This window comes from Stegodyphus dumicola, chromosome 3 (assembly GCF_044657685.1).
Source record: "Stegodyphus dumicola isolate Sdum_Otavi_A_Nest chromosome 3, ASM4465768v1".
Lineage (NCBI taxonomy): Eukaryota > Metazoa > Arthropoda > Arachnida > Araneae > Eresidae > Stegodyphus > Stegodyphus dumicola.
In genome coordinates, this window is record NC_140770.1 from 208,935,902 (window position 1) to 208,961,304 (window position 25,403).

A 25,403-nucleotide genomic window follows, 5' to 3' on the forward strand; every position below is an offset into this window, starting at 1 on the left:
TCTACTTAAAATTATTTGTTACTTTTTGAGTTAAGCCAAAAGTATTGGCTTTTGTAAGCATGAGTCGGTGACATTTATGAATATACTGAGTTAATAAAGGATCCCTTACACCCTTTCTCTAGACTTTGTTGTAATTAAGACGTAAGGATAATTCTTTACAGTCTTTTAACGTCTAGTTAGTTTATGCTCTGTAAGAATACCAGATGTTACGCTGGCACCCGAACAACAAGAACTACATCACAGGAATCTTCGACATTTAGTGCGATTCCCTCAACGTCGACAGAAAAGGAGAGTTCTAGTGAAACTTCAAGCATAGAGCGTCTCAGAATGATCTAAGAAGAATCTGCTATCAGAATAAAACCACTAGAAATTACAGAACTGTTAAGACTAATAGCAGAATTTAGAGACACATAAGACTAATACAAATTTTACCTTATTTTTGACAGCAATTGTCTTTGAACTTATATTTATTTAAAAATTATCCAGTAACTTTCTTAATTGTAAAGTTATGATTTACTGCTAATTTTAAATTTGATGTAAGTATAACTATATGTTTCTTTTGATTATCAGCTGTATAATTAAAAAGTAGGAATGTCACATTACATACATTGTAAAAGATTTTGATGCGTCAGTGTTAGGTCTCACTTGAAATATCAAAAATGATATTCTGTCATACAATTTGTTTGATATGAGGAATGAAAATGAGCCAGTTACTAAGCAAAGAATCCTATCAAGTAGTACATCAGATTTTTGACCCGACTGGGTTCACCTGTCCAATACGTTGATATCAAAATTGCTTCTTCAGAAATTTTGGAAAATAGAAGCATCATGGGACACTAAACTACCTGAAAATACAGTTAAAAGGTTTCAGAACTGGAAAAACAAGTTACATGAATTAAACACAGTGAATATTCTTCGTTGGCTATCAGAATTAGATCTGACTGATTCTCATCTGGATAGAGTGACTGTTTAGGAGGCTAAAGAATGCAATAGTACTAAAATTACATGTAGTGGACAATTAATGCATAAACCCCACAAGTATCAACACTGAAAATAATGATGAATTCTGGTTAATTACCCAAACTCAGGATGGGGAATCTCGAGAATAGACTCAGTGACTTTCGTGAAATATTCTATATACATTAACTGAAACCATGTAATGACACTTTTAGCACTGTATTATATTGTATTTTTCCCCCTTGAGAATTGTCTGGAAGTGATAGTTTGTTCTGCAACCAATGCTCATTGTATTCTGTTTCCAGTATACTTTTATGAGCAAATATATAAATAACACGCATTCAGTTTATTGACATATTTTATTGTTGAATGCTACCAGGAATTTTTAGAAATATGAAAGCCCATAAAGATATAAGATGACCTGGTAAGTACCACTTACGACTTTTAGACGTAAATTTCTGTAACTTTAATTAACACTGCTGTTTGTTGTTTCTTTTCTTAATGCAAAAATCCCAAAAATGTAAATGTTTTGAATCAGGCACAATTACAGTGCCAAGTGAATTGTGGGCACAAATGTCAATTGTGGAATCAAATAAATAAATATGCCAAGTTTGCTGTTCATCATGGATCAACATCTATGCAATCGTTATTTCTATATGGTTAAAATATAGAACATTTTTAGTTGCTTTAATTAAAACCTTACTTTATTCAAAAACACTTGATGTAAAATTTAGATGATGAACCATAATAAACAGCAAACTTGGCAGCCGAAGCAGATTAAATGTTCATTTTTATTTTGATTTACCTTTTTGTCCACGACTCACTTTGCACTCTAATTGTGCCTGATTCAAAACATTTACATCTTTGAGATTTTTGTGTTAAGAAGAGAAGCAGCAAGTAGCAGTCTTGGCTGAGATACAGAAGCAAAGTGCATAGTTATTCAATATGGAAATTTAGTTTAGGAGAGAGGCTTCAATTCTAGAAATTTTAAGTTTCAAATTAGCTATATTATCGTCATTATATAAAGGATGAAAAGGAGAAGTAGCCAAATAGAAAAGAACAAAGGGACTATTGCAAAATAAAAATTAGTAGTTTGCTTTCATATTTTTAATTTACATATATATGCAATAATTCTATCATTTTAAAATGCATCTTATAGAGATCAGTGGCGTAGCTAGGGTGGCGGAGGAGGGTCTGCCCCAGGCACTGGTATTTCTCATGTGAAGCATAATTATTTATAAGTTTACTTGTATGGATCGTAGAAGCAGGAAAAAAAAAAGGATTGGGACTTATTGAATTAAAACAAAGCTCACTGTGGATTTCTATTAAAGGGGAGGCACACCTTATAGAAGAATTTTAGTTCTTCTCAAAAGTTTAGGACCTGGAAATTGGCTATTTTATTTTGAGAAGATCAAACCACTAATATTGAGCCATCTTACCTGCTCGATCATTGCAGAGGTGAAAAATCACAAGATTCTGAATTATTATCCAAAATTGAACTGAGAAAGAATTGTTGCTACATTGAACAGAATTTTTCGAAAGTTTAGGACCTGGAAATTGGCTATTTTATTTTGAGCAGATCAAATCACTAATATTGAGCCATCTTATCTGCTCGATCATTGCAGAGGTGAAAAATCATAAGATTCTGAATTATTATCCAAAATTGAACTGAGAAAGAATTGTTGCTACATTGAACAGAATTTTCAGAGAAATTACAATAAGATTTCAACAGCTTCATGTTCTTGCTATGCTTTCTTTATTCCACTGAAACTTCTGAATGAAAATAAATTTGCATAACATGTATTTCAGTGCTTCCCAAAAATTTTAGCATTACATCCAATGACGAGCTATGAAATTTTTAACAAAGGACTTGCACTTTATCTTATAAAAACCAAATATGAAATTCTAATTAAATGTTTCGCTTAAAAAATAGCAAATATAAATTATCGTGCAAGAAGCACACATTTTAAAATTTAAAAAAATCTTTATGATTAAAAACAAAATCACAAAATATCTGAAAACTTACACAGCATAATCAGTAATTTTAAAATGAGGGCTCAATAACCTCAATGCAAATGTTAAAATGATGAAGTAATAACTTATTTAATGACATTTATATTGGGAAATCGTTTATAAGAGGTCTATTGATGTCAGTTAGAAAATTCGTATAAACCCATATAAATCAATAGAAAGTCTAGTGACATACATTTCGATTGTGTTGGTATCAATATAATTCTGTCAACACCAGTACGAAAATCAGCAAAAGTCAGTATAAACCAATACAAAGTTGTATTGAAATTGAGGTTGATTGTATAAGTACCAATTGATAACAGTAAGAAAAACCACTACAGAGATCAGTAGAATTCTGTGGGTACCATTAGGAAGTTTTACTGGCTTCTGTCACACATTTTGATACCAGTAGGAAAAACCAGTAGACAAGTAAAATTCCATGGATACCCATAAAACGGTTTCTATGGGGCATTTTTAACACGGTTACCAGTTGAAGATTTCTATATGGAGCCACAATCTTTCCTCTGCTTGGTCATACCAGATTCTATTGCACTTTCATTCCATCAGATGAAAGAACACACATATGTTCTTGGTTTGTCATCTTAATGCCTCAGTATGCATAACCTTAAGCTCATCACATAACAAACCAAGAGAACAATGAAAAATCAATCTCTTAAAAATCGAAATCGTAGGAAATGGTAACCCTATTTTTTGTCTAAGGTAATTGCATCATCTTCAGGATACTGCCTTTAATGTTGTAGTTTTGCAAATATCATCTGCATTTCACTTAACAATTTTCCTTTGATCTCAGAAAACAAATTTGGTATGAGAAAATTGTTCCTGATTTTTTCTTTTTTTAACTTCACATGCTTGCTTGTTAATCTTCATTTTCTGAAAGCTATGTAGTCTTTTACCAGAAGCAGTAAAAGGTTCAGTAAAAACAATTTTCTTTTGCATTTTTAGTTGACAACACAACATATTTATTTAATCTCTTATTTTCCAGCATCTTCATGTCTTAAGCTAATTCAAACGTATCACTAGATGTCTCTACCTTTTTCTTTTTGGGGAAAGGGAAGCTAATTTTCCAAAGCTCGTTTCTTGTTTTATGAGTTTGTCACCTGCTTGCTCTTCCTTTTCCTTGTTTCATAAGCCGATACCTGCTTGCCCTATTCCTAGCATAAATCTGGATGAATCATTATTATCAGAAATCTTTTTCTCCACACTGACTTCAGTTTTTGAAGTACAACATATATAATTTATTTGCTTTAGGGAATTATTTTCATGTGATGATGATGGAAGATGTAAAACAGGAACAGCATTGGCTTTCAGCAGCATTTTAGGAGTTGCACTAAGCAATTCTGTCTTTAGATCTTGTATATAGTCATCCAGTGTAAAATGAAGAGCACATATTATTACATTTCAGTGTTGAAATTATTTGCTCTTTTGCAGCAAACTTCACTTGGAAAATAACTTTCAATAACGTTCATCAAGATCCTTCAAGAACGTTAAGTCTTTGACTTGATCTTAAACTTATGATAAGTGCTTACTAATACATTTTTTGCTAAAGGACTGGATTTTGGCCCAGAAACCTTTTATTCCTCTAATTGCTATCACTTAATTTTTGGATTCTGAGCTGAAGTGATTTCTGAACTGGCTCAGAGATTTGCTAACTAAAATTATCCGAGAAGTCTGAAAAATACGAATAAAAATAGTTCTTATTGGGATGTTGTTCTGTATGTTCTATTTGTAATCTACTTCTTTTTGATAAATGTTTAGAGGTTCCACACTTGCTAAACGCAGGTGATTCTACAGGTTGTACACATTTATCTACATTTAAAAATTATTGAAATTAATTCAATAGTTTAAAAAAAATATGCACCGCAACATTATTTAAGTAAAGGAAAAAATTAATTAATGACAAATAAGAATAACTTCATTTAAATAATAATAAAAAAGGGAATATGAATGATTACATATTCAGATATCTGGAGTTTGAATAATTGAAATTGAACTATAATTACAATTTTTTCAACTCTCTTATTTATTAATTTAAGTTACATGTAGAAGGAAAATAACCATAATTTAAAATGGACTCCAAAAGCAACAGATACAGCAAAATTAAAAAAATATTATTTTTATTTATTTACATAACTTACATTATTTTTTCACACATATATATATATATATATATACAAAGAGATATATCAATTACTGCCTGCAGAAATATATCAAGAAAACTGATTCAGAGATTCAGTTTTAAATTTATTATGTCCATTTGCAGTGTTCGTTCTCTCCATATGTTCTCGAACAATTTAGATAAATATTGTTCGTATTCATTCTGTACACATTCTATTCCTACCTTCTGAATATTCGTTATAAGTTCTTTGGGAATACTAATATTACCTTGTCTCAAATCATTCAGAAGTTGTTGACGAAGATTAACAGTGGTAGAAATTGCCATCTTCATATCTTCATTTATCAGATTTTCTATAAATAAATTGCATGCATTAAAATCATACAATTTATATTAACTCAAAATGATAAATATAAAAATTTATTAATTAAATTCTTATAAAGAAACTTATGTAAAAGCTAAATGATGCGAAGAATTTTAGAGTCAATTTCAATTAATATGATCATTAGTTAATTAAGGCAGTTATTCATGGAGGATAAATAATACATTTGAAAAATAAAAAGCTTAAATAATACATTTGAATATAAAAAAGTGACCAGTTTCCTTTGGTCATGTTTTTTTTGGGGGGCGGGGTGGAGGTTAGTTGATACACCCAACAGTGTACCCAAGTACCCAATGTGTACATCAAACAGTCTAAATGAAAGCATTTAACCGCTTACGAAAGTTCAAATATATAATGATAAGTAATTAATTAACTTCTTGAGAGCAAATTCACAAAAAAAATTCTAAACCTTTTGAAATTTCATTTGTACAATTTCTCGAAAGCAAGGGAGGAAAATTTTTGCAATCTAAAAGTATCTGCTAGCTCATTTCCTAGATGATATCTAATTCCACTTGAAAAGTAAAGTATTTTGCATTTGAATATCAACTACTATTTTACTTATTTACAATCAAAAGTTTGTAGCAGAGAAAGCTGCAGGCCACAAATAACCTTTTAAGGCAAAAAATTACAATTCTTGCATGCACTATATTGGAATTTGTGACACATTTCACAAACCCCAATATAGTACATGCATGAAAATATATATCTGTGTGTTTAATACATTAAACACCCAAAATCAGTACATACGTAAATTAAAAATTTTGCATTTGAGAATATAATTTTGTTCTTTTATTTCATGGGCCATCAACCATTTTTAATTTCAATCCTGTTCCCAAAAGACATCCAAAATATTTATAAGTAATGCTGGTATATATATATATATATATATATATGAATTTTTAGGAATGCAAAAAATAACTAACTCCTTACATTCACAGCAGAAAGAGGCTATTGGCAATGAAAATATTTTTTAAATAACAACAACATTTAGATAACATAATATAAAATTAAAATATTCTATAGCTTGAAAGAATTTTTACAGTTATTAAGTAATTGATGAATGGTAATCTTACTTATACTTACTTATATATCTTAAAACTTATGTTCTATCTGAGAGGCATTTTACTAGAAATAAATAAATACTAGGGAATTTCAGAGAAAAGAAACTAGAAATATTTAAATGTGAAAAAATATTGTTACTTTCATTTATTTAGATCATTATATAATTAATTTGAATAAATTGTTTAAAGAAGTGAAGTTAGGAAAAAAAAAGATCTCAGAGGAGATCTAACCTAAGTAGCAGAACAAGATTTCATTAGTATTATTTCATAATTTTTTTAAATATTGTAGCATTGTTATGCAGTTATTAAAAATTCAATAATAATAATAATGATGGATTGATAGTTTGTAATTCAAGATTAAGAGTAATTAGTAATTAATAGTAATGAGTAGTTAATAACAAAATTTACCTATATATAAAACAAATTTTTTTTTTTTTTTTAAATCTGATGACCACATGAATTCCTTGTACACTCTATTAAATTATACACACACTTTGCCACACTCTATTTAAACTTATTTCCTCAAATTTCATTAGTGATATATTCATTCAATCAATTCAGTTCTCACTTTGTGACAAGGCAAAAATACATAAACTCAAAACATCTTCACTAAAAACAGTAAAATATAGAAAAATTTAAACAAATGAATATAGTTTAAAAAAATACAATTTTTACAAATAAAATTAGTCTCATCGCTAAAACATGCAATTTGGAGGATGGGGCAAAAAGCAAAATTTTTGTTGCACGCAATGGAAAGTCAACTTTTGGTCCCAGTAGACAAAAAGATATGAAAGTTGGCACACAATCAGATTTAATAATTATTTTACCAAGAGTTTCAAGTGCAAACAAATGGAGGCCTTTTTATGCCTCACAACATTTTTAAATTCTTGATAAATCAATAACTACTGCATGATCAATAACTATGCTGATTAACTAAAGCATAAAATGCTTAAACGGAACATAAGAACAACATAATTCAATTACTTTTAAAGCAAAAAATGTACAATTTATCAACATCTAAGAATTAAGAATACCCAGTGAGTTCCTTCTTTTTTTTTATTTTTTTTTTTATTTTTTTACCCAATGAGTTTCTTCTATAATTTTGACCACATAGGTCTTTTATTGTTTGTTCTTTCTACTTTACTTTAAATTATATATATATATATTGTTGCGTGCGTACGGGTTCGTTATGAAATGAATGCACAAGTCCAATGAAAAATCAACAAAAATTTATTATTATCACAACAAAAATGCTTAAATTTTCTCAAATTATCATGCAGTATTACAATATCTCACAGTAGTTATCTTTTAACTACTCAAATATCCAATAGAACGTAATTCAAAACAGCTAAAGAACGCTAATCCGCGAATTCGCTACAATTAACAAGAGCAGTTTTCTAAACAACAACAAACTAAGCAACTACTACGAACTGAGATGTTTTCCTCCTTTTATAACATTTTAAAATCACGCGCTAGAATTTTCCAGTACTTTCTCGAAATCAAAAAGAGATATTTATTTATTTAATGCACGGGCTCTTGTATTTTCAATTTTCTGGCTTAGCTTTCTTTTAATATTCGTCACGTGCTGCACTGCGCGAGAAATAAAACCATTTAATTTATAATTGAACTAACATTAGCTTTTTAAATACCAAATTCGTAACAATATATATATATACATCACAAACACACAGACATATATATATACACAGGTAGGCCTCCTACAACATGATACCTTTACAATGCGTTTTCCCTCCAGCGTAGTTAGAAAAATGCGTAAATTTTCTTACAATGCAGTACTTTTACAACGTGATTTAGGAAATGTGTGCTGGCTCCCCCTAGTCTCCAGTTGAATACACCTTTAACCAACACATCGTGCCAGTGTAGAAAGTAGAAACCTATCACTAGACAGGTGTTCTAGAAACTGCTAGGGTTACACATTCATTCTAATTGTTCCCTTGTGACCAAGTGCATTACCTTTGTATGACAACTGTGGCTTCCTTGCTTTTCCAGTATTGTAATCTTATGTAGACATTCTGAGCATGAATACATTAATTCCCTGTAAGAGTACAACCCAACCCAGACTTTAATTAAAGTGGGCTGAGTGCCCATAAATGTGTCATTTTCATCGTCATGTACACTATACTTCAAGACAATGTCACATACACTATACTTCATGACGATGTCACGTACACTGTACTTCATGACAATTTACAATGGTAGAATGACCTTTCTCAGTTTTTTCACTCTGCCCTTCAAATTATTCATACACACCAAATTGCCTGCAGTTGTTTGGTTCCTCCCATTCGCTACACATTTGGCAACTTCTTGCCATGCCCAGATTATTTAATTAACAATTTTTTATGCAATGAGGCTGAAGTTTAATCTATATACATGATTAATATAGTAAAATAAATTACAGTATGTTTAATTTATGTCAAATGGATTCATTGTTAAAAAAACTAAAATTAAAACTAAAAATTATTAAGAAGCTCATTTATTGTTTCTAAATCATTCAGCATCCCAGTTTTTGTATTAAGTTCTGTCTCCTATAACGCAATTACCCACAATGCAGTATTTTCAGAGAATATATCAACCACATTGTAGAAGGCCTACCCATATATATATGGAGGTAGATTCTTCGACTACTTCTACTTCTACCCAGCAAGGCGTAACGTCATCACAGCTTAGTGCAGCTTGCAAACGACTACAAGACGGTGGGAAACAGACGGTTTCTTTGGAGGCTCAAGTTCCTTGTGGTCCAAGTGGATGGTGTTTGTCTATAGCTAGCCACATGAGGGTAAGATGTGCCTTTGAATGTATTTATTGAGGACTGATAATGTGTGAGAAATATTAGTCACCGTTATGTTAATCGGATCCACTTATTTCATTATTGTGAGATTACCTGCCACATGAACTATTAACTTTTACTTAACTTACCTTTTATATATTTTATTTCATATTAGTAAAATAAAGCAGTTAATTATGCTTAAGTTGTGCTCTACTATGTTCTTATTCAAGATAACCGCACAAACATATACAGTGGTGGCCAAAATTGTGGACACTTTTGGAAATTTTTATGTTTTTGAACTTTGTATGCTTATAGAAAATGTTACGTTTCGCAAAATGCAAACTTGTATATATCATTTTAAAGAGAATTTATTACTGAATTCAATACAAAACACAAAATCCAATTATTTGCAATACAAAAAAGTTATACCTACTTTTATATATATATATATAAAACACAGTTATGAAGTGGTTTGTAATGTCTAGCTTTCCTGGCCAATCACTGTTCTTGTTCAGAGAACCAATCAAATGTCAGTAACTGCCAGTAGAAGCTGACATCATGTTTACACTTGAAACAATTCATTATTTTGCTTTGTTCTGTAGAAGGAGGACCTGTTTCTTATACACTGCAATTACAAGTAGGAATTTTTGTAAAAATTTTTAATATTTAGTCAAGAAGCAATGACATCAAATAAAAGAGTAGATTGGACACCTAGAAAGAGATGTAATATTATTGTGTTACGAGAAAGTGGTCTTTCCTATGCTCAAATTGCAAGGCAGGTGGGTGGTTCAGTGATTACATCTGGAGTCTGAAAGTTTTGTTTACGATATAAGGAGACAAATTCAATAAAAAACAAGCAAGGAAAGGCTGAAAAAGGTGCACCACATCTATTGATGACAGAAGAATAAAAAGACTATGTCTCCAAGATAAAAAAATGTCATCAGCGGCCATCAGAAGTGGTCTGAATGATGCTGGTGTTTCTGTCAGTTCAGGAACAATCAGAAGATTAACAGATGTTGGACTGAGAGGTAGAATTCCACGAAAAAAGCCTTATCTTAATTTTCAGCAACGAAAAAAAAAAAAAAAAAAAAGACTACAATGGGCAAAGGAACATATTAATTGGACAGATGATCAGTGGTCACAAGTTATATGGAGTGATGAAACTAAGATATCGTTATTCGGTAGTGATGGGCGAAAATATGTAAGACATAGAATAGGAGAAGAGCTACGTCCTGACTGCATTCAAGCAACTGTGAAGAACCCAGTTAGTGTTATGATTTGGTCATGCATGTCAGCAAATGGTATTGGTCGCCTTCATGTCATCGATGGGACACTGAATGCCAGAAAATACATTGACACTATTCTAGAACCAAAACTTCTACCTTCCATCAGAGATCTCTTCCCAACAATGCTTCGTTTATTTTTCAGCAGGATTCTGCTCCTTGGCACACGGCCAAAATATCGAAAGAGTGGTTTCGTACAAAGAGCATTAAATTGTTGTCATGGCCAGGAAATAGTCCTGACCTCAATCCTATCGAAAATTTGTGGCACCGTTTGAAAACTCTTGTCCGAATGAGGCGCCCATCAAATAAAAGGGAACTAATTGAGGCTATAATTGTTTCCTGGCATCATGTAATAATGAAAGAAGAGCCTAAAACTCTTGTCAGCTCAATGAAACATCGATGTGAAGCTGTAATCAAAAATAAAGGGTACCCTACTAAGTACTGATAACTCACTGCAATCATCACTATCTAATGTATATCGATAACTATTATCGTTTAACTTTTTTTGTATTGCAAATAATTGAATTTTGTTTTTTATTGAATTCAGTAATAAATTCTCTTTAAAATGATATATACAAGTTTGTATTTTGTGAAACGTAACGTTTTCTATAAGCATACAAAGTTCAAAAACATAAAAATTTCCAAAAGTGTCCACAATTTTGGCCAGCACTGTATATATATATATATATATATGCTTGGTGCGGTCAATTACAACAATAAAAGGAGGTGCACGACTAGATGTTATAGCAGTCCCCCTATATAAAATTTTAACGCTTATGGCTAATTGTTTTTGAGTTATGCAAGATTCATATGTACACATGTATGTAGAAATGTCACAAAAAATATCCCTTCTGAATGCATTTTAAATCCATTTTACAGTCCGTTTAGGAAAAATTAGCCTTTTTTCTGTCTGTACATAGAGATGTCAAGCAAAAAATTTATCAAAAGGGATATTTTCATTGAAATATAATACCTGAAATTTTTCACGATTACAATATTTCCTTTACTTCATACAAAAAAGTTTATTAAAAAAATACTGCATATTCTATTGTATAATGCACACTTATAACTTCAAACTACAGTTTTAAATTTTTAGTTATATTCGGACATAACATGCCACCTTTTCTTTCAGAAGATACATCAAAGATACATGTGCTATGCCCTTATCTTTTGAATAGTTTCCCCAGGCTTTTGAAGAACATTACACTGAATTGACAAGCATTAAAAGAAACACTATGTGTGGGAGGGAAATCCTTGGGGGAGTAAATCATTCTGCAAACAGGGCAGGTTGTTTTCAATGCTGGTGCACACAAGAACAATATTCTACGATGTCAAGAAAAAGAGGGACATACTTTAGATTAAGAATGCACTTTTGACCTGAATGAATTCAGGTAATTAGTAGTCAAGTGTGTTCTTTTTCTGTAGTCATTTGAAGCTATGATTTTGAAGTGAACATCGAAGGCTTTAGTAAATCACATCTGCTTTAGTTAAATTACAGTTGATCTAGTGTTCCTTTTATTAGTAAATATGACTCCTATCACACAAAACAAATACAGAACTGGTTTCAAATGCAGTCATTAAATTTGCGAAAGAAAATGGGAATCGTGCTGCAGTAAAGGTGTTTGATTTTGGTAAAAGCTCCGTACGTGACAGGAAAAAAATTGAAATCACAATAATTAATATGCCAAAGAATAAATGTTCTTTGCTTAAAAGAATAATGAAATGGCCCATTCTAGAAGAAAGTGTTATGAGTTGGGTCCTAGAAAACAACCACAGTAGATTAATTAATACGAGAAACAGCGTATATTTATTTGCCTTAAAGTGGGCAAAAAAGAATGCAAATTAAAGTGAAAACTTTAAATTACCTTTGAAGTGGTCTCATCAATTTATGGCACAGGATAATTTAGCTCTAAGAGAAAAAACAAAAGTTTCACAAAGGCTTCAGAAAGATTTGGATAGCAAATTGATAAATTTCCAGAAGTATATTATTGACCTATGAAGGGAAAAAAAAAATTACTTTCACGTATTGGAAACGTGGATGAAACTCCAGCACTGTTTGATATGATAGAAAATAAAACACTTGATGTGAAAGACCAAAACTGGCTCATATAAAAACAAGAGGTTACGAAAAGCCCTACCTCACGGTACAAAATTAAAACCCACAGTTCTTTCTAAAAGAAAGATGATACTGAAATGTAGTTTTCCAAATGGTGTTTTCATCCATGTATATGAGAAAGGGTGGATGGATGAAAGCGGTATGAAATTGTGGATAAGAACTGTATGGCAAAGGTGTCCTGTTGCCTAAAAGAATCCAAAAAGTCTTTTAATTTGGAACATGTTCAGATCCCATCTAGTAATTAATACAAAGAAATTGTTGAAAGTGTATAATACAGACATGACAGTTATTTCAGATGGATTAACGCCATTAACTCAGCTTTTAGATGTGTGTATCAATAAAACATTCAAAGGAAATTTAAAATAAATTTAAATTTTTTAACATCTGGAGTATCTGGATGTTAAAAAATAAGAAAATATTTACAAAAAGAGGTCAAATGCCTCTGCCAATCTAGAAACAGTGTGTGAGTGGATAATAAAAGCATGGAATGTAATTAAATATGACATAATTCAAAAGTCATTTAAAAATTGTAGTATTTCTAACAATCTAGATGGAGCGAAAGATGATTATTTATTTATACATCTGAGTAACAGTAATGGTGAAGATGAAAAAAATTTGATGATATGCCTGAAGATATAATGGAAAATGAAATATGATGAACTTTTTATGTTATCCGATAATGAAAATTTTTAAGTTCATAAGGTATGTCATTTCTTTTAATTAAACAGCACTTAGGCCCATGTAGAAATCTAATTTTTTTGTAATGCTTATCTTTTCCTTATTTTTAAATCTATCATTATTATATATCGAGTATAACATGCACCCGTAAATTTAAATCTTATTTTTTGTATTAAAAATGCACATTACATGCTTGAATATATGACAGATTTTTTTTTACTTACAGGATCAGCTTAATTCTAATATTGGGAATGTTTCCAAACAATTTTCTACCCTACTTTGAGAAATTTTGCATTAGAAATTACATGTCTAAGAATAATATTGAGTGAAAACAAAACTTGTGGCAACTTTTTCAAACACTTCAATGAATAATAGGGAAAATATGCCTAAAAGTATGAATAATATGAAAAATGATAACATTTCCATGGCAAAGCATTCCTAATCGACTAAAATTACTTAGTTTTAATTAGAAAATTAAAATACATGCTATTTCACTTCACTATATCCCTAATAAATCTTCCCACAAACCATGAGCATTTTGAACATGCTGAAAAACTTATAAAAGGTCTAAATTTAAGGTGGAAAGACATTGGTATAGATGTTATAGAAAAGATTAAATTCTGAAACAAATATTTATGACAATCTAATATGGCTTTACTTTGTTTACATATTCTTATATTTAGCCTGTTATATTGGCAAGTGTCTCTTCCATACATTGTTAGAAAAAAATTTGCATGAAGGGGACTGACTCACAATATTACTGGAATAGTTTAAACTTGACTATTGGTATTTGAGAAAATGGCTTTCAGCTTAAAAATTTCAGTGCTAATCTGTATTTAAAAATCACAGTTTGCAGATAGAATATTTAAACCCTGCACTGATGGAGAAAGGTATACAGTCAAAATCATAATTTTAAAGCATTTTCAATTTTTTTAATTCTTTATCACAGACTCCTAAAAAGCACTCCAGAAATAATTCAAAATATCGATGGATTACAGTAAATATACCAATTTCAAACAGTATGGAAAATGAAATTTAAATCCTACTAGTTATTAGTATTTAAATGTCACTTTATGTACTGTTTGAATACAGTTGATTGGTATTCAATTCTAATGCTAAAAGTGGATTTTCTTCTGAGAATATGTATATAAACATATAAAATTATAACAAAATCCTAGAGACAAAAAGCTAATTCATCAAATTCTCAATTTTTTTACAAGAATGATATAATTTGAATCACTTATATATATGCATCATAAAATAACAAAATTTATACAGCTTTACAATTGCATTATTTTAGGCCACTTGAAAACTTGGCAAACTTTTCAATTCAATGATCCCTTTTACCTAGTTATTCAAATAGTTTCATAATGCTGAGTATGGATGTACAGTGCCTGCTGCTAGTGAATAAATTCAGCCAGTGAATAAACACACTGGTGAATAAATTCAGCTGATTATTACATTTAAAGTTTCCAGTAACCAAAATGAATATGTTTAATCAATAAAATATTGCTATTTATTACATTCCTTTCCACTGTTTATAACACATTCACCAAAGATTGATTCTTTTAAGTGACAAACTATTTTATTTGTACTTCTGAAATTTTCCTATTCCCCAGTCTCTGCACCACGAAAACATTGTTTTAAGAGTTCTTTGTCACAGTGGACCTCAGAGGGACAAAATTCCCTCAACTTGAAGGTTGAGAATCCTCTAGAGGCACTGTAAATGAGTGAGGGTTTCTTCTGAAATTCCAGTTGATAGGAGGTGAAAGTTCAACTTCTATATCCCATCTTTAGCCTAGCAAAAAGACTTAAGCATGACAGGAAAGGATAAATTGTTAAACAATTTTGATGTTCTTGGTAATTTCAGCCAGAGAAAAACTACATTTAAACTAGAAGCTTCTGAAACAGCAATGTGCAGTTTACTTAAACACGAAATTATAATTAATGAAGAACTGAAAAAAAAAAAAAAAATAATAATAATAATAATAATAATAATAAAAATGAATATCTCTCAAAGAAGCACAAAACTGCGAGACATTGAAATTGCTTTTCTAGAATGGTTTCAAGCTATAAAACCAAAAAGTGTTTTTATTTCTAGAGTTTTTCCACTACACTAAATGAATCCAATAAAAAATATTATATCAACTGACAGATGGCTCGTAAGTTGGAGAAAGAGAGATCCAACATTGTTCAACAGAAACTCTATAATGAGAAGGAAGAGGCAGATTATTATGTGCAGGGTTCGTACACATTTCCTTACATGAAAATTAAGGACTTTTAAGGACCATCAAAGAAAAAATTAAGGACCTATCAGCAAAGAAACAAAAAAAAAAAAAAAAAAAACCAATAGAATAAAGCAATTATCCATACAACCGACTTCATGCTTGTAATTTCACTTTAAGAAACTAACAGAAGTGTGTATTATGCACTATTATTAAATTCACTTTAATACTTACCATAAAACAATTTTAAAAATTAAACTAACTCCCTACAAGTTATGAAGTAGATAACATTAAATTGGGAACATAATTTATTTAAAAACATGTATAAATGTATTTTACACTAATAACAGTCACTATTTTAGAGATTTACATGATTATTATTTAACTTATTTGATATCTATTTAAACACAGTACAGTACTATTATAATCACAATGTAAGAATATTTTGCAGATTAAAATAACTGATTTGTAAACATACAATTCATTTCCTTGGTTTTTTTAAAGATACTAGAATAATAAACTGTACAATAAAAGATACAAAACATTTGTGCTTTTTTAAAATCTGAAATCTTTTCAGCTATTTTAACATCTAATTTATTTATGTCTATTTCCTTTTCTTTAACTTTTCTTCTAAGTTCATTTGCTTTGATAAACAAATCAATTTTCATGCTGGTCTCAGCTTCATCTGCTAAAGCATCTACTTCTTCATTAATATCTTTAATGTCCCTTTGAAGAAATTTTTTCTTCTGCTTCATATAATCAATTTCTTCCTCAATGATATTTCTTTTCCTCTTTGAATTTTCAGATTTAGTTAAAGATTTTTGTTCTTCTAAATACTGCATATATTTAGACCTTGCAGAAGCTGCTGCTGATCTCATTTCTTTATTAATTTCGATATTAAGAACACCTCCAGAAAATTTTATGTAATCAAATACTGTGCGTTGAAAAATGTATGATGAGTCACTTAAATTTTCAATTTCAATTGCTTTATTTACAGAGAAGCCCCTTTCCACAGAGGCCTGTCCATGTGACAAGAAAGAATCATTTTCACTATTTTCCATACTTTTGAATAGTGAAAATCATGAAAATAAGAAGTGAGAAATGTGTCAAGAGAAAGATTTTGAGGATCAAAAGTAGAAAATTCATGTAAATTTGTTTTAACTACTTTGTCTAGAAACTCACCAAACTGCAGCAGAATTTCATCCCAATCATCTTGTAAAACACGTTTATTCTGCATTAATACCGTTAGAACTATTTTCATTTTGTTCTGTTCATTCTTTTTCTGGACTTTTTACCATCAATCGCGGGTCTATACAAGATGCATTTCAAATAAGAGAATAATTTATTGAACATTTAGACATTAAGTGTTGTACCATTGTTAAGACACATTGTTGACCTTCTTGTTTCAATGCAAAACTTTCAGCTTGTGAAATGTCCTTCTTGCAGCATTTATCATTCATTAACTGCTCAGCAATGAATCCCAAATAAACTTTAATTTTATTATTATAACAATTTGGATCATTAAAATTAAATTTATAAAGATTTTCTGCTTTAGTTATTTTTGACTATTCTAGTTTCAAAATTTTAAAGTGCTGAAGGCAATCATTTACAAGTTTTAAGATATCTTCAGCAAAAAAGGGAATAAGTAGTTTATCACTGTGATAATATTCAAGGAAAGGCAATAATATTTTCGACAGAGAGAGAAAAAAAATTAATTTTATAAGAAATGTTTTATCTTTAGTTGCCTCCAAAATATTTGAGAAGGATTTCGATGAATTTTTTTTAAACTTCCCCATTTAAACTTCTTTAATGTACAGTAGCAAGTCATCCCATATTTCAATGGCTCTTTCAACTGCTGGGACATTTTGCAACCATCGGTAAAAGCAGATTTTCAGTTAAACTTCTACCCAATAACTTTAGTAATTCATGAAAGTTAATTTTGGGTCTAGTTAATTCAGGAAAATTAGTTTCAATTAGTTGTTTTCAGCTTTAAAAATATTAAATTTTTTTAAATTAGTTGTTTTCAACTAATAATTGTATCGCCATTAGCAAAAATAATGCATTACTATCAACAGCATAGGATTAAACCAAATACTTAATTGTCTATTGAAGCTTCAAAACGTATTTCCGAACTTCACTTTTTCTTGGCTGGCGTTACCGAATTTGCCCTTGGCGACCTAAAATCGAAATGGAGCCAACAGATTTCCCGTGAAATCGATAACAGACCCTCTGCAGAAATAAACTCATAATCCCAATATCCCATACATATAGTATGTGCAAAAGAGAATAAACTCCATAGAAGGTGATAAAAAATTAATTTATGGCTTAATTGAAACAAACACAGAAATTAAGCTAAGCAAAACCATGTAAAAACAAATTGAAATGATAAAATGAAACTTAATTTTCATGTGAATTTCCAGCGCTGACTCTCCCATTAAAGAAATTTCAATTTGTTTCAGACAAAGACCACATTTAGCTTTATAAGGATTGTCATCCATCAATATCCAGTCTTCGTAGTCAGCTTGATGAAGCCACAGTTTATTGAAAATGCACTTTCCAGGCATCTCGTTCCTATTGGCGTCAGAAGGGTTGTGGCCTTCCAGGTTGGGAATGCTCTAATTTTGGCAAATATTTTCAGAATATCCCCCCCCTTTTTTTTTTTCTCGAGCACCTTCATCATCACTTTCGCCTCTTAAAGAACTTCCGGCTTCACGCTTTCGTCACAATCTGCCTAAATTTATAGATAACACCTGTTTCGAAAGATTGGGTGAATAGCCATCAGACACCGATACTTTCGTTCGGGTAGCTAATTTTTTTTTTTTTTTTTTTTTTTTTTTTTAAATCGTTTGCAATTTTAATTCCATATTCATGAGAAATTGCAATTCACACATAGAATGGCAATCATTAGAAATGATAAGAAATGTCAAATGAGCAAAATTAAGGACCACTTATTCATTTTGGCCAAAATTAAGGACTTTTAAGGACCAAAAATCATTTTTGAAAAAATTAAGGACTTTTAAGGACCGTACGAACCCTGTATGTGGCTGATAGCTAGATAAAAGATGTCTTACTTGACCTACTAGATGAACACAAACCACACAATATATATACTCCAGATGAAACTGCATTACAAAACATTATAAAAACATGCATTACTATTTGAAAGGGAAACAGCAGCTGGTTTAAAAAAATTGATGTTCCTGTGTTAATAACTTGCAATATGGACTCAACAATTAAGAAGACAGTATTGCTTATCAACAAAAGCAGAAAACCTCGAGACAAAGAACATCTATGTAAAGAAGGAATGGTTCCATAGACATAATGTAAACCAGTTTGCTATGGAAAATTCACCAAGGGATTTGTCGACGGAACCTCACAGCGAGAATGTCCCCCTCTGCGATGTGTACAGGAAACTGAAGAACACATTAAGAAGAAATGTTCTTTGACAAAACATTTCTTCTTTGATTTTTCGCAATAATTTATACTTGGATTGTCGTGCTTTTTTTTTTTTTTTTTTTTTTCTGAAAAAAACTAATCTATTAATTAATTTACTAGTGCGAAAAAATATACTAATTTTTTTTTAAGTTTAAAGAAATTTAAAACGATATTTGTTTTATGAACTCTTGCTAAATGTGACCTTCATATTTCGCCACCGGCTTCCAGCTTTGGTGACATATTTTGTGCATGCACAGCTGTTTCCCTCTACGTTGGGACGGAGCCACTCCTGTTGCAGAGAGGTTTTCCTTCTTAACAATACATATTCTTTGTTTCAGAGGAGTAAAGATTTAAATAATAAAATACTACAAGAACTCTAAAATACTACAAGAACAAAAACTCTTGGATGACAATTTAACAATACATATTCTTTGTTTCAGAGGAGTAAAGATTTAAATAATAAAATACTACAAGAACTCTAAAATACTACAAGAACAAAAACTCTTGGATGACAATTAGCATTTTTGCAGATTTCTTTGAAACACAGCGATATTTTGCGAATGACATGGGGACAGTGAACTGAGAAACGAAAAAAAAAAAGATTTTACTAATTAGATAACTGTGAAACACACACACACCTCCGATCTTTTTCTGAAAAACATAGGTGTCACTTCCTGCAGTGTAACATTTAGCCTTTAGACCAGACAGGTATTAACGGTTTCAATGCCATTACAGAAAAGATATTTAGCTGAGCCACAACTACCTCCTTATGAAGGGACAGACAATTTACATCTATGCCTTCTTCAGGCCCTTGGATAAGGCAGTTAGAATCACTAACCACTTTCCCATCTAGGTAGCCATTACAGAAAAGGTGAATAGAATTGAATTTTGTGAAAATGCACTTCAAGGGACATAAGTAAGTCGACAGTTCATGCAGAAGGTTTATCTCTTAAAAATCAGTTAAATATTGTTTTCGAAAAGGAGGATGTTGAAGAAGCCTTAGAGGAAATACAAGCTATAACTAATGTTTGAAACATCAATGAGGAAAGCTTAGAAGATTCAATAATATGCATCAATTTACAAAAATATTGAAGCAATCTATGTAAAATCTAACTATGAAAGAGTTGAAAGTACAGTAGAAATCGACAGTGATAAAAAAAGCGACGATATGCCAACACCAATTGAATCTATAACAGCACTATAAATCTAAGACTCTTGAACTGAGAGATACTGATGAGCAATTTTCAAAATTGAGAAAATTTAAAAACTGCTCTTGAATAATATGAAACACACACAGCTAGAATAACTGTCTGTAAGAGAGAAAATTTTAGCAAGAACGTAATTAGAAAAATATTTTTATAAAAAATTAGAAAAATGAATTTCAAAACTTCATAAATAGTTTCATTTTAGCATTAATTTTAATTACTACAGTCAAAAGTCGTTAATCCGGACTCGTCGGGACTTCGGCGATTCCGGATTATCGATTTTTCCGGATTATAGATCATCAGTTTAAATCTGGTAAAATGGCATGCAGAAATTATAAAATTAAAAATATGAAACCGTAATTTACGAAATAAAGAACAATTATGATCTAAAGGGTATCAAAATTTACAAAAAAAAGCTTAATATTTATTTGTTTACTTTATTAAACATTTCTTTCAATGTAAGTTGTTTAAGCTGCTTCGTTTTTTATGTGATAATACATTCACTTTAATTCTATAAACAGACATAATTTCTTGTTCAGTTACAAAGTTCCGCTGTTCAAGTCCTATAATTGCTGTGTCGAGTATACCGACTAATTTGTCAATCGAAATTTTTTCGTTTTCAATAACCTCTGCCACTTTCTTCGCTATCGGAAGTGAATTATAATGACGAGGCATTTGATTTAAATCATATCAAAGACGGAGTACATCGAGATGAAATACTACATTGAGTAAGCAATTATAAGCCAAATAAAATAAAACATCTGCCCTTAAGATAAGGATAGTGCTGACAAATCAACTTCCAATTCATTGCACGCCCCAGCGTTAAAGATAAACAAAGTTTACATAAACAAACGTTAAAGTTTAAATAAACAAAGGATATGCCTTTATCGATTTTTTGCAGCAATTCCACTTCTTGTTTAATGGACTCCGAAAGATACTTTCGCTTTGTATATCCTTTACATATTAGTAAATATATATCGGAAATTCTGTTTGACATAATCGAAAGTTCAAGCTTACTTTTATAAAATTGCTCTAACATTCTGCAAAAAATAATAATCCGGATCCAATTCGAAGATTAAGGAACAACGCAATCTGCAACATTAACTGAAATAGATAATTAGATAATTTTAGCTTAGCTTATCCGGTCCGTTATACATTAAACGAGCATTCGTAAACGTATTTTGCGCACGCGCACACGCAAATTCGCAGCGGTAAAGGTCTTACGCGCATGCGTCAACGCGACGCATGCGCAGAAAGTTTGTAGCTTTGAGGTCCGGATTATGGGTGTCCGAATTAACGACTTTTGACTGTATTTTAAGATAAATTATTCAATTAGTTGTTTATTATTTTACTTGAAATGTTTAAAACTGATATCATAATTTGAAATCCACAAATTGCAATCTATTAAAATTACAAAATTCACAAAAAAATCACCTTTCCTGCTGTCTCCGATGTATTTTTATTTTTCAAAAATGCCTTGTATGAGATTATAAGTTGTAATGTTTTCTTGAATAAAATTGCTTTACGAATTTCATTACGAAATAAGCACAATGTATGGCAAATGACATAAGTAAAACAATGAGAAAATAAAAATTCCCCCCATCTTATAACAAAGATAGATAGTAGCCATACTACTAAGAGTTCTGAAAAGAACATTTTACTCATGAAAAGATTAATGGAAGAAAAGATAACTAGCTGAAGAGTACTAAAAAAAAAAAAAAAAAAAGTAAACATAAAAATTAATTGCAATAGGTTTACCATTATCTGATCTGATGGAGATACAGTGGAACCTCGAGATACGAGTTTGTTCCAGCATTGAGCTCGTATAGCGAATTTCTTGTATCTAGAAACAAACTTCTCCATTGAAAATAATGGAAATTCAGTTATTCTGTTCCGAATCCCCAAAAATATCAACATAAAAATCTATTTTTCCAATAAATAACACTGGTAAATAATATAACCGTACTTTACCTTTATGACAGCTTCCGACACCGAATCGCGTCTCAATGTCTTCTAGGAGTTTTGGATGGTGCTTGAAAGTAATGATAACTCCTCTGGCCACATCAAGTTTCTTAATTTCTTCCTTCTTCTTCAGAATAGTGCAGATCATCAAATGTCGAATAGCTGTAAGTCTTTACTAATTTCATTACTTTTATACCACGCTTATGTCTATCAATGATTTCTTTCTTAATTTCAATGACCATGGCTTCCTTCTTTTTTGGGGGGGGGGGGAATAGCGCCATGCATACCAACAGCCTGGCTCATTGCTCGTTACTCGAGTCAATACTCATATTTAGAGACAGATTTTTCGCTCATACTTTCCTCGTATTTCGAATTTTTATAGAGGTGGTTGTAACTCGAGGTTCCACTGTATAGACAAACAATTCACTTAAAAGTTTTAGCCATAGAGAGACAGCTATAGTCATTCTTGTTTTTACATGCTGTCAGGAAGCACCCTTCGTAATCATAAAACTCACAGAAGTACAACATACGCAGTATTGTCAAACTGGTTTTGAATTAATTTTCAGCCATTGCACATACAAATATTTTTTTAGTTTTCCAACACTTTATGTGAACTCAAATTATCCACACCCTGAGAAGCTCTGAAATAGAGTACCAATTGATTAATTTTATATCTCCCAAGTAATTTGAGTTTCCAATATTAGGCATTTAAATTAATCTTATGAAACTTGTTACAAAATGTAAAAGACACATACAAAAAAGATCATATCACAACACTCTAATCTTAACTAATATGAAAATATCATCCCACAAGTAGTAATCTTTATCATCATTAAAATAAGAATAAACTGTAGTTGGTCTAAAAAAAAACATACAAACAATATTTGCATCATTTTAAACTAACCTTTAATATCCAAAATTTTTTTCGATATTAATTTTCTTAATATCTTATCAGCCTGATGTATAGCATTCTTGGAACAAATTCTTTGAGCTTCAATCTATAATTAAAAAATAATAAATAAATAAATAAATAATGGTGAATGCAGTTTTATAAGAATACATTTAATTTTTTTTTTTTTAATACGGAAAATATATGTAACAAATTCCTACAAAAAAAATTAGTGGAATCGAATCAGGCAAATATGAAGGTCAACTCATTGATTTCGGATAAGAATTTGCATAAACGCCAATCACATTTATCCTGAACTAACTAATAGCACATGAAAAAAATACCATTTGCTCAGCATAAATGTTAACTGATGGATTCATGTATCGTTTCAATCAATCTCGAGCTTAGTTTGGTGTTTCAAACTTTTGAACTACACTATGTAACATGGAATGAAATAGGAGCTTTCCAGACCTCTTATTCACTATTCATGCTTCAGATTCCCTGTAAGAATATTATGTTTTAATTTCTTAATATCACCAGCCACAAATTAATCATTTTTAATAAGTCTTTAAAAGAAACCGTGATTGATATCAATAATTACTTTTAAGTAAATAAATATTATTACCACAAAAGTTAATTCCATCTATTAAGTCACTGATTGGTGAACTGGATTTTCTAGAGGCATTTCACATTAAAAAAAAAATCTTCTGTTCTAATTAAGGACCCCAATTCCAATCCATCTTTGCTTTCAGCCTTTAAAAAAATTATGTTTTAGTTCTGGTTTCATCAACAGATGGTGCCAGTAGCTTATCTCCTGTCCAGGCTTTCTTATCTTATCATTATATCTTATCTCGTTCATTTGCACTTTTGCAGCTGAGGATGATGGTTCGGTAAAACCATAGAAACTAGTCCTATGAAATTTGAAAATACAACGCTGATTTTTGTTGTTTGACTTTTAAATTAATATTTGTTCGGCTTGTTATTGTATCTTAACTAATTAATTGTTTGTCTCATGCATGTGCAACAGGCATGTTTCTCAATTAATAACTAAATCAGTTCTCATATATACTTAATAATTATGATCATGTAGTAATTAATTAATTTAATTACACACTGACAAACAGTGTTCAATGATGTTCAGCAATTTATAGTCACAAACATAAATACAAACTGTTACAAACACGCAGTAACATGCCAATAAAACCCTTCTATTGCAAGATAGTCTAAGCTTTAATATTTGAATATGTTTCACCAAAGTTTTTCTAATCTGATGTGATTCATGTAACGTGTTGAAAATGTTTCAGTTAAATATCATGAATGTAAATGTTTTGAATCATAAACACACTCCTATGCTAAATCCTCAACATTCCTACTAGTCACTCCTGAAGAATGATATGTAGGAATTTTCCTGTAGATGTACTGGGTACTTGTGTTTAACAGTTACTCGGCACTCTCACCAGATTGGAAGCATCTGGGGATCACTGTGTGTATAGGGGGAAAGGTACCAAATCTAATTAATTGATTTTGGCTAAAGAATTAAATAACTAAATTACCAGTTCCCCCTAATAAAATTCCAGTACCACCTTTCTTTAAAAACTATAATAAAGCTCCAACTCCAATTAAAGTCTGTTTTATAATTAATTAAATCGTAAAGTAGAAATGCTCTTTTAATTAGAGACTTACAGATAAACTGCAAAAACATGCGTTTCCCAGGGTAATTAAACAATTTACACAGAGCAATAATGTATAATAAAATAACTTGCACCAACACTCTTCTAATTTATTACCTTTTCACAAACTAATTAATGCATAAAACACCAATGCTCCTACTGATTAAATGCTTCTGTACAACCCTGTTGGGATTTTGGTAGTTCTTCATAAGAAAGTTAATAGTTCTAGTATTATATTTTTAGTAAATGGAAATATATATTGTTATGAAATGTCCACCACCTGGTAAGATAGCTTCCTCGCAAGGTGGGTTTAGGGTTGCCATAAATGGCAAGTAGATGCAGGGTTGTCAGATTTGGCATGAAATTGTCCATTTGGTGACAAAATTGGTGATATGGCATAGACAGATGGAGAACCTTCTACAACGAATTCTTACTGGTTTGGTCCAGAATGCTCTTGAAAACATGTCAAAACCTATGCAAACCTGCCTGTATGAGAAGTAGTAGTCTATTAAGTTGATTGTCAGTCTAGTGTCAAGTTGCTCATCGAGTGCATCAACAGAGTCTCTTAGTGTTTCGCAAATTAGTGCATCAGCGAGTCTAGCATAAGT

The 25,403-nt window shown here is 30.8% G+C and overlaps 1 protein-coding gene across 5 annotated transcripts in view; it reads right to left on the minus strand.

Annotated features, from left to right (window-relative positions):
- Positions 1–5,085: 5,085 nt before the first annotated feature.
- The window catches only part of Pstk (Phosphoseryl tRNA kinase), a 42,157-nt gene continuing 21,839 nt past the window's right edge, over positions 5,086–25,403 (minus strand). For 4 of the 5 annotated variants that reach the window (XM_035372859.2, XM_035372856.2, XM_035372858.2 and 1 more), the window contains exons 5-6: positions 23,141–23,234; positions 5,086–5,454 (exon numbers count right to left, since the gene is read on the minus strand). In XM_035372859.2, the coding sequence (XP_035228750.1) occupies positions 5,210–5,454; positions 23,141–23,234 (339 nt within the window). In that variant the 3' untranslated portion in view covers positions 5,086–5,209. Of the gene's footprint in view, positions 5,455–12,480; positions 12,609–23,140; positions 23,235–25,403 lie in introns of all 5 variants that reach the window. The other variant, XR_004760161.2, reaches the window with a different exon arrangement.